This window comes from Terrapene carolina, unplaced genomic scaffold (assembly GCF_002925995.2).
Source record: "Terrapene carolina triunguis isolate 2854851 unplaced genomic scaffold, T_m_triunguis-2.0 Scaffold68, whole genome shotgun sequence".
Taxonomy (NCBI): Eukaryota; Metazoa; Chordata; order Testudines; family Emydidae; genus Terrapene; species Terrapene triunguis.
The window spans coordinates 6,992,748-7,003,579 of record NW_020664419.1 but is presented as its reverse complement, the minus strand read 5'-3'; the positions used below and the strand labels follow the sequence as shown (position 1 = coordinate 7,003,579).

At 48.8% G+C, this 10,832-nt stretch overlaps 1 protein-coding gene across 2 annotated transcripts in view; it reads right to left on the bottom strand.

The window, feature by feature from the left end:
• The window catches only part of GATA3 (GATA binding protein 3), a 20,456-nt gene extending 10,045 nt beyond the window's left edge, over positions 1-10,411 (bottom strand). The window contains exons 1-3 of one of the 2 annotated variants that reach the window (XM_026648929.2): positions 10,114-10,411; positions 7,008-7,544; positions 2,630-2,775 (exon numbers count right to left, since the gene is read on the bottom strand). In XM_026648929.2, the coding sequence (XP_026504714.1) occupies positions 2,630-2,775; positions 7,008-7,544; positions 10,114-10,354 (924 nt within the window). In that variant the 5' untranslated portion in view covers positions 10,355-10,411. The remainder of the gene's footprint in view (positions 1-2,629; positions 2,776-7,007; positions 7,545-10,113) is intronic. The other variant, XM_026648930.2, reaches the window with a different exon arrangement.
• Positions 10,412-10,832: the final 421 nt, after the last annotated feature.

The window sequence follows — 10,832 nt, the reverse complement described above, 5'->3', positions numbered from 1 at the left end:
TTTTTTGTAAGTGAAGCTTTGGGGTGATTCAGAGCATTCTTTGATGTGCAATCACACTTGCTTTGAGAGCACACCTTGCAGCTGCCTGGGGTTTTGTATGAGGGTTTTTTTCAAGCCCCTTCTCCTTCTAATACATTCAAACTCCTCAGTGTTTGGGTTGGGGAAGCGGAGCTGTTGTTTATGGGTTATCTCCAGTGCTCAGATATCCGGCAGCTTTTTCCTAGGAAGTTAGCTTTACACATGAAGAGAGAAAGAAAAAAAAATAATAAAGACAGAAAAATGGGTGTGTGTTTAAGACAGGGGAATGGAGGGGGGGAGGGGCATGAAGGCTAGAGCTTCCCAAAATCAAAAGCCTACAAGCACTTCCCTCCCTAGAAAGTTTTTCCTTTTTCTAATAAGGGCAGGAAAGAGACTCCGTTAAGTAGGACCAACAGTTTCTTTTAAGGGAAACGTTCATTGTAAGTAGTGGAGCAGTATTGCCTGTACTGTGCAGCATTTGAAAGAGAGAGGAGGATGTGCCAGGGAACTTACCCCTCCGTCCCCAAACCTACATGTCCAGTCGAAGACAACAGCATTTCTCCTTGCAGTGTTATCTTTCCTCTGGTCATTTAGAACTTGATCCCAAAAAAGATGTAGCATTTGCATATGTGAATAGTCCTATTCACTTCAATGGGACGAGTCACAGGCATAAAGTTAAGCAGGCGCCTCAGGCCTTGTCTACACTATGGAAGGGAGATCAATCTAAGTTACGCAACTTCAGTTATGTGAGTAATGTAGCTGAAGTCGACGTACTTAGATCTATTTACTGCGGGGTCCACCCTACGCCATGTCGACTGGAGACACTCTCCTGTCGACTCCCCTTGCGCTTCTCGTACAGGAGTCGATAGGAGAACGATCTGCAGTCACTTTAGCTGGTCTTCACTAGACCCACTAAATTGACCACCGATGCCTCGATCGCCACATGTCGAACCCCCGATAAGTGTACACAAGGCCTTAGTGTTTGCAGGACTGGGGCCGTAGGTGCGTGCGTAACTCTACTCATGTGAATAATCCCAGTGGAATCAATGGGACTAGTCACTTGAGCAAAACTACGCACATGCCCTGCAAAGACCCATTGGCTTACTCGCTGTGCATAAAGTTAAGCATGATTTGCAGGATAGAGGCCTAAGTGTTTGCAGGATCTGGGCTTTAAGGGGAGTTGTATTATTCTGTCGGTTAATTCTGCTGTTAAGTACCATGGGGCAGGAATCACACTTTCCTCTGTGTTTTGAACAGCAGCCAGCATACTGTCAGCATTTTTAATAATAATAATGAGACTAAATGTTCCTTCATTCTAAACATGCAGTCACTTCCCAGGGAGGGAACACAGTTTTGTCCCACTTCTCACACCCCACCCCCACCCCCCGGTCTTGTTGCTTGCATGATCATTAGCCATGCCTTCCAGACTTTTTGTGGCTTCCCAGGAAATTCACAGATAGATCACTGGGGATGCTAAACATATGATGTGTATTACAGTTACAAGATCTGAAACCATTATTTAATGGAATGAGGCATTTATTTAGGTGCCCTCTGAGGGGGCTGAGGCACATGCTTAATTTTACACACACCATTCACTTCTGTGCCATTACTCACAGGTTCTGCCCTACACCCTGCGTCCTCGTTTACACCCGTGGGTGTAAAACTCCTACCAGACCGGAACGGTAGCATTTTACACCCACGTTGCACTGATGCAAATGACTATGCCAGGGCGATGGAGGATGGGGCCCAAATTTAAGCATGGGTGCAATCCTTTGTGAGACTGGGGCCCAATTTATGCAGGGTCGTGGAGGATTCTCCATCACTGACAATTTTTAAATCAAGAGCGGTTGTTTTTTCTAAAAGATTTGCCCTGGGACTTCTTTTGGGGACGTTCACTGGCCTGTGTTTTCCAGGAGGTCAGACTAGATGGTCGCTATGGCCCCTTCCAGCCTTAGACTCTAGGAATCTCTGATCTATCAGTGCCAGTTACCAAGGCGATCTGTCGTCCAATCAGCAGAAGTTGACCATAGTGGGCGACATGCTCCATCCTAAATACCGCAATAAATAAACTTGGAAACTCTTTTGAGTTCAGAAAGGGAGGGAAGGAAAGGATAAGTCCCTGTGTTCCTTTAAAACCCAGCTGTCCCTGTAATCCCTCTTGGGTGGAGGAGAAAGAAACGCACAAATTTCCCCCACGAGGGTTTCAAATTTAAAAAAAAAAACCGGGTTCAAAAACCCCCCCCTGTCGAGGTGAGGCCTCTCAGACCTTGTGCTCTGCCACACTTCTCCTCCAGCCGCTATTCCCCACCCAAGACCCAGGTAAGAAAATCAGCATCCCTTAAAGTAATTCCTATAGATAGAGATTTGTAAAGGCACAAATATAAAAAAAAAAATGGTACGTAACTTGGCAGGCACAGTGTAATGTGGGGGATGGGCTGAGAGTCTCTCTATAGCTCGTACTTTAAAACCCCTCTTCAGTACAGACTGACATGTCTGTGGGCTCTCCTGCCCTTTCCCTGCAGAAAGCTCGCCATCCTGGGCTGAGGAAATCAAACACAACAACGACAGAAAGTTAGTGCTGTCTGGCTCGAAGCTCCGGAAAGGGACTTACCAGCCTTCTCTTGGGCTTAATCAGGGGCCGGTTCTGCCCGTTCATTTTGTGATAGAGTCCACAGGCGTTACACAGATAATGCCCGGTGCCATCTCTCCTCCACAGGGGGGTTGAGGTAGCGCCACAGTTTACACACTCCCTGCCTTCTGGAAACAAGAGGGCACATAGTTCACTTATGGAAAGCAATGCGGGGGGGGGGGGGGGGACAAGTGTGAAAGGCCTCTGATCTAGCTCAGCTCCCTCTCCCCCAAGCATCGCCTTCCCCCAGGCCCTCTGCAAAGCCCTAGCCATCGCTTTGGGCAGGGCTGTTTGTTCATTATTTCACACACACGTTGTCGTTCTGGTGGCCAAACAAACCACAATCCCAAAGCTTTAGGGGCCCGATCCTTCCCCGCCCTCCCCATCGGTGGAGGCAGGATCAGCCCCTTGCTTGTTTTGTCTGCGCTGCTGGAAACCGTTCACTAGCCTGCGCAGAGATCATTACAGTTAGCAAGGAAAATAAAGAAGGGCCTGATCCTGTAGGACTGGCTAGCACCAGCTGCAATGAGTTACATGGGACTGCTTCTCCCACACACTAATATCCACAGGCGATCAAACCACAGGGGGCCCGGCCTGTAACCCTTCCTCACATTAGTAGCCCTTACCTAGGGAGCGGTTCCATTGAAACTAATGAAGCTAGTCCTGCCAGCAAAGACACTTTGAATAAAGGCTCCATAGAATTCCTAACTCCCTCTATCCCTGGCCTCGGCGGGCAGGTCAGAAGTTTTTGGTATATTCCAATGAGTTAGGGCATCGGCCAAATCGCATCGATTTGGCTTGACAACACCAATCGATCTTTAAAGTCTGAATGAAAGCCCTAGCCCAGCCCCTGCGCTGCCTATGAGGCGTTCCTAGAGGGCTGTGTTTTCTTTTAAGTCAAGCAGCAAAGCAAAAGCATCAGCAACCGGTTCAGTGAAGAGAGAGATTCGGTCGATTACTGGCGTATTCAATTAACAGGGACCGTATTTCACTCGACTGGTGGAAAACAAACCGAAAACAAACTCAGATTCGGTGCCTCACCCACAGAGGTGCTTTGTCACTCTCCTCTGTTGATGAGGCTTTTAATTAAGTCTTCCAACAGAGATACTTAGGGGACCCTGCAATGCACATATGGGGCCAGTGCTGTGGCTTTAAAATATTTTGTTTTCTCTCCTTCTTATCAACCTGCTTCCCAATTCCTTTCTTTCTCAAGCAGGGAGGGAAAGAGATTGTCAGCTGTCTCCTATTTTAATTCTGATCCCGTATTACTGCCATTTGTTTAACCTAAATAAGCAATACCTTTCATATTGCCCTGGCCTATAGTCTCCCTTGCCTCCTTTATCCGCACCTAGCTAAAGTCAGGCTGAAATTGTGACAACAAACATTAGGCTTTGCTCCTGGCTTTGGTTCAGACAAACCATTTTTAAATCTAACCACACATCCCCAGAGCTTTCAATAATAAAATATCCTGGTGATTATGCTTATTAGTTTGGTTAAAGATGATCGCCTGCAAACTAATAAATGTGCTCAGAGAGCAAAAACGAGGATGCTCAAAGTTGATCACTGCACATAGAAGGGTTATGGCCCAAAGCTTACTTTTAGGCATTTGGGAACAGGAAATATATGGTTTTTTGCTACAGTCACAGGAGTGGTTTTTGTGCTAAGGGCTTTGTTGAACCAACCCAGCCACTAACAGCACAGGACCCATCCTCCCGCACTGAAACAATTCATTTCCATTCGTTCTTTGAAAGAAAAGAAGAGCTCGTTTGTAAACCTCAGAGCTGCTTGCGAGCTGAGCCCCAGACTGCTTTAAAAGCCTTCGATTTCAAAACGAAACGCTTCGGGTTAATCAGAAAGTAGGGGCCCGATCCTGCCATCCTAACAACAGAGCCAGAAAGGGGCAGGCGCTAGCCCGCCCTTGGGGGGTGTGTGTGAAGGGGGGTCTGCCCCTGGGAAAAGGGCTGCGGGGTTCAGATCCCCATAAGGCGCCCGCCGAGAGCTCGGCTCAGGCAAGCCCACAGCCAGGGCGCGCCTGTTAGGATCTGATCGCGCCTAGCGCGCCCCAGGGTAATTAACTCGCGCTCCTGCCTGGCTACACCGCGTTCTAAGGCCGCGTCGCCACGTTCCAGACAAACAATCCGCCGCCTCCCGAGCCTGGTTCGAGCCCGTGGCCCCCGGCCGGGCCCAGCCGTGGGGGGAAGCGTTGCGCTCCGCGGTTTGCCCCGCTGCAGGGGGAATGGGATGCGGGAGCCAGGGGGGGTGGCTCGCTCTGTGTAGGCACCCGGGTGACAAGAACCACAGCGTGACAACCTTAAACATGGCAGCAGCCGCTTGCAAAGGGCTCCCCTCTCCCCCCCTACCCCGCTGCACTAACACTCACTCCCTGAGCAGCCAGCTGGACTGGGGGCCGCTGGCGCAGCGAGGAGATGCTGCCGGTTTATTTGATTCACACCGTGCCTTTGGGGCCCATTACAATCCGTGCATTAAAGAAGAAGAAGAGAGAGAAAAAAGAGGCATCCGCACCCTAACCACAAACTTCAACCGTTTTTCCAAAACGCTGCCGCCTGGTCGGCCTGTTGTAGAGCATTTGCAAACAGCAAAACCCCACAAAGGTAGCAGCCGTTTCTCCCTCCTTCACCTGCGACACCTCCAGTCCCTTTGCCCACCCACCTCCCCGGCTTCCCAGCTAGCTGAGGTTGAAATGGCAACCCCACCACAAAGCCGGCGCTGCTTTTGGTGCTGCAAACCGCAGCTGTCTTTCTAGAAGTAACAAGAGAGTGGCAGCAGGGAAACAAAATACAAACAAGCCAACAACAACAAGAAGCAGCTTTGGAAATGACTGGCCGGGCGCACACACCGGAGAGGCGGTTTGCGGCACGGCTGCTGCTGCAAACGCCACCTCTCTACCATCTCCTGGGCACCCTCTTTCCTGAGCTGCCGCTCCGGGTCTTAGGGCTGGGGGCTCGCCTTTCAGAAAAGGTAGGAGGCGCATGGACTGTCTAAAATCAAGACAAGAATGCACCGGACTTGGTTCCCTTCAGCGTTCATTTGTTTTCCTTCCCCCTCGATACACTGATCAGTTTGTTCCCCTTAACACTGGACATCACCAGTAAGTTCCTCTTACTGTTCTATTCTGTTTCCCTCTCTTTTGTTTCACTCCATGTCTCTCTTTCTCTCTCTCTCTCTCTCACACACCCCCCGTCTGCTTTCATGTACAGAACATGCAGGTCTGGGGTTTTTTGTCACTCTAACCGCATCCGGACCCTATTAAAGTTCCTGGCGTTGGATAAACAATGCAACTGTCGCGTGCAGCAGTCTGAAAATAATTGGATTAGCTCGAACATATCAGCTAAATAGAGACAGTCCCTGCCCAGACAGTCAGAGTAAATGTCACCCTGGAAAAACCCTGAAAACTGATCGCGTTCATGCCAGGCAGCCCTGCAGCAGCCTCCACCGAAGGGGGGTGGGAGCTTTGACTAATCGTCCCCTGCTGCCCACAGAGGGAGAGAGCATGGACTATATTGGTTTTCAAAGTCCGGCTCATGAAATCTTTGGGAGTCAGACCCCAGCCGCACAGTCTAAACAAAACTCCCTTTGCAGAACGCTTTCCCAACGCTGCTACAAACTGGCGTCTGGGCTGGGGGGGGATGAGACTGGGAAGTGGGCTCTTTGGGGTGGATAAATCCGAGCTGCTCTGTTTGCCTCTTTGCCCAGTAAGTCACTGGACCGATATATACCCGTCGGGGTTCTGTGACAGCTCCCCGGGAAAAAAAATAAAGCTGAAGTCCCCTGTTGTCCCAGGCCACTTCAAGCACACCAGTTACAGAGCCCCTGGTTTTAGCAGCTTTGGGGTGGATTGGGGGCTGCAAAAGGGACTGGTACAATACCTTCTGGTTCTCCTCCTTGCTGGAAGCAAGGAAGGGCCAGGGCATCAACCAGATTCATGTAGACAAACTGGTAGGTGGATTCGCTGCCCTCGAATTAATCTCGGGATGCAAACTTCGGCTGGGACTTTTTACAGCCTTTACCCCCGACTGTGTGGCAGGGCAGCTGTGATGTCCCGTCCCCTCCCCTTCACACACACACCTTTGTTTTATTACAAAGTCCTGTTGCACATGGCTTCTCACCCTCCTCTCCTAGCTCAGTGTTTCTTGTGGTGGGAAGGGGGCTGATCTGGCCCGTAGGGAGGCCAATATAATATGCCCCGGAGGAGATTGAAAACACCTTCTCCAGGGGCTGAGTTTGAGAGAAGGAGCGTGTCTGCAGGCCTGCGCACAGGGCTGAGCCTTGATCATGTAGGTTCAGGGCCTCTCCATATTTCCCCTCCCTACCCCGGGGGTTAATAATCCAAGAACCCTACCTGTACTGGAGCGTGCTTTTGGTCTTGATTTGCACCCAAACCCGGTAGGCGAGCCCCCGAGGAGGCTGCTGGGGGGGAAGAGTCCAGAGCCATATTCTGGGACGTAGGGCGGGTAGGTGGTGATGGGGTGGTGAGCGGAAGAGGAGGCCCCTCCTAGCGATGCCATGGTGCTGCGGGAGTGAGAGGACTCCAACTTCATGGTGTCAGCCAGGGACACCTGGTACTTGATGCATTCCTTCTCGTCCTGCCGGCTGGAGCCGGTGGATCCCGGGGTGGAGATGGAGGGATCCGGGGAGACATCTTTGGGAGGGGTCGGAGGGAAGGTGAAAAGGTGCGGACTGGAGTGGCCGGCTGATAAAGCGGAGGAGGAAGCCGGCGGGTAGACGGAGAGGGGTCCCGGAGAGCTGTGATGGATCGAGGTCTTGGAGAAGGGACTCAGGTTCCAAGGAGACGCACTGTGGTGGCCCCCTAGGGGTTTGCTCCCGTCCAGCCAAGGGAGAGATCCGTGGAGAAGCGGTGGGCGACACACCTGGCTCCCTGCTAGGAGAGAACAGAAGCAGGCCAGGTTACACTCCCTCAGGGATGGGCCAGCACATGCAGGACCCCCAGGCGAGCTCTCTTCGTCACCCATCTCAGCCCTCCTGGTGCTAACCTCAAGAAATAGCTCGCACAGCGCTCTGCTCACGGGTGTCAAACCAGGAGAGAAAAGTGCAGCAGCCAGGGAATCAAGAGCTATGAACCCGCTGGCCTGAGCAAAACTGAGCTTAGAGCCCCGATCCTGAACTGTAGTCCCCGTCCCCACCCCAGTCCGTTTGGCATCAGCTTTATGCCTAAAAGCAAGAGGCTATAAGTAAAAGCTATTATCGGATCGAGGCCCAGAGTGGTGCTCAGGTGTGGTTGGCTGGAGGGCAAAAGGGAGTCAAATCTTCGGATATTACTTATGGATTTGTCAAGCCTTTATTAAATTTCCCTCTCCAATCAATCGTACAAGGCCTCTCCAGTGAAGATCCCACATGAAACGGCAAACCCTCCGAGGAGAATCCATTCTTGCTAGTTTTGAGCTATTATTGGGTTCTTCATTCCCTGCACTTAAGTAACCATGAACTACGAGACACGGCGATATTCTGTCCACAAGAAGAGAGCCAGGAGAAGACACTGATGTGTTAATAACTTTTTTTTTTCACCATTAGTCTGTTTTCGCACATGGACTTGTGTGTGTTTGACCCAGACAGCTTTATAAGGACAATATCACACACACAAAGTGTCACTGGTCTCAAAAGATCTTTACATTAGATATCTTCAAACCTTATCTTAAAATATACAGCTAGACTTCCTAATATTGCACTGGATTTTTGCAGTTGACTTTGACCATTTTATCCTTTTATGTGACTGCCAAAAAAGAAAAAGAAAAGAAAAAAAACTTAATGAAATTGACATTTTTAAAAAAATATCTTATGACGGAAAACATATTGAATCCGAGGAGCGCAGCCAAATTGTGCTTCTTGTGATATTTCTAACGATATATTGATCTCTACGGAGGCATTCAAATCTATTGTGATCATTCTAAATATAGAAAGCTACAGAGATCGAAATAGATACAGATATTTAGAGACACAAATAGCTAGCTAGAATGATATATAGTCTCTCTCTCTCTATATGATCTCTATGCATGTGTCTTATCATGTTAGCCATTTGTGAACAATACTGAAAGTCAATATGCTAAAGGAAGGGGAGGTGGGTTAAATGAACACGAAGGGTCAAAATTCATTATCTTATCCAGGAAGTAACGTAGTAAATAATATTCAGGCTACATCCGAGAGACCGCATTTCCACTTTCTGCTGATAAATTGGGGCGGGGGGGGGAGAGGATAAAAGCTGCTGATCCTTAGCAATCATTATTTTACAGACTCTAAAAGCAGAACAATGCATTTACTGAACAGCGAGTCATGTTTAGCAGCTCACTCAACAAGTAGGTGAGGTCCTGTGCGCAGATCAGTGAATCCGGACTAGCTCCGATGCCCAAACGATCCATCCCTTTCCATTCCATTTTGTTTTATTTTAGGATGGTTTTTTTTTCTAATTTATTTCAAACCTAGGGCTTCTGCAGAGTGGGAGCGCTCCCAGGCTCCCGAGGTTATGCCCTGCTCTTTAATCCTAAAGAAAACTCCAGCGCTACAGGCTGAATCGCTTGAATTATTCTTTTTAAACAGGGGGCAGGAGAAGATTCATCCTGAAATGTATTTAGGCCCCGTAAAAACAGTACATGTGTCTCCTCGGCATAGCTGTGTAGGAGGCTATGTGTTTGAATTATGATATAGATCGTAAAATCACATTATATACGGCTACATACATAATTACATGTATGTGGTGTATCATAACGCAACACGAGATGTATAAGTATATGTACAGTAATATATAAAACACACTATCATGCGGCACAAGCTTAGAAAGCTAGGCTTTAATATCAAATGTATTATTTTCCCATCCAGGGTGAATTTAACATCCCAGCCGTGAATACACACATATATCACTATTCCATCTCTTCCCCCTCCCCTCCCCTAATATTCACTGATAATGCTCCAAAGAATTGTAATGTAAAGGCAAAATAAAATTAAAAAACAAATCCAAATGGAGTTTAACTGTTGAGGGGGGGGGGAAGACTTGCATCGACTACTTTTTCTTTAGCACTTATTTGGGACAAGCCAACTCAAAAATTCAGCGGTGGCATAGTCTTGCCCCCGGTAACAACGTGGTTGGGATTTTTATGGTATTGGTTGGTTGGAGAAATAAATACGATCTTGCTGCTTCTCGCAGGATTTATCTATAATATATAGCTAGTAATAGGCCCATACCAAAAGGCCATGCATGCGTTTTACGCAACACATTTTGCAGATGACAGTGTTCCTGGGATTAATTCAAGGCGCCCTTGTTAGTTGCTAACAGCTACTGGTTGCCTGCCCCTATTGCTTATAATGCTTTAAATGAGCAGTTTATAAAATGAGACACACAAACGCAGTCCTGTTTCCGGCGCGAAAACCTGCCCGCTGTCAACCTGAGAGCAGCTGGCGGGGGTCCCCACACCAGGGCAAGGTAGGGGAGAACTCACCGTGATGGGCCGGCGGGTACCTCTGCACCGTGGCTCGGACCGAGTTGCTATAATAGGAAGGGACGTGATTCCCTTGTCCGTCGATGTTAAAAAGTACATCCACCTCCTCGGCCAGCGGGTACTGAGTTGGATCCATGTAGGAATGGCCGAGCCCTGGGTGGTGGGAGTCCGGATGCTGCCCATTCAGCACCGCGGGGTGATGGTGGCTGACCCACCGCGGCTGGTCGGTAGTCACCTCCATCGCGCTCTCTCGGTGCGGGACTGTCTCTCTTCCTCCTCCCCAAAGCTGGGCAGACTTTCAACGGGAAGGTAGGCGGTGAGTTTCTATACAGAGAGATGTTGTCGTGCTTTTTTTTTAAAAAAAAAATAAATAAATAAAATGATAATAATAATAATCGATTCCAAAAAAAAGATGAAAAAATAGTAGGGAAAACAAACAAAAATCTAAGAAGCGAGATCCCAACAGTATCTTCCGCTCCTTGCAGATGTTTCTCTTCTTTGATCACCTGCAGTGAGAGAGAGGAAAGGGGAAGGAGCGAGAGAGAGGGGGAGAGAAACGTGTTTGAGTACTTCTCTGCTTCATCACCTGACTTTCAGGCAAGCGAAAACAAGCCCCTCCATAAACGGCGAGATCTTTGAAAGCCCACCTATTGTCCTAAGCATAGACCCACCTATTCTACCAGGACACACACACTCTCTTTCTCTTTCGATCTCTCTCT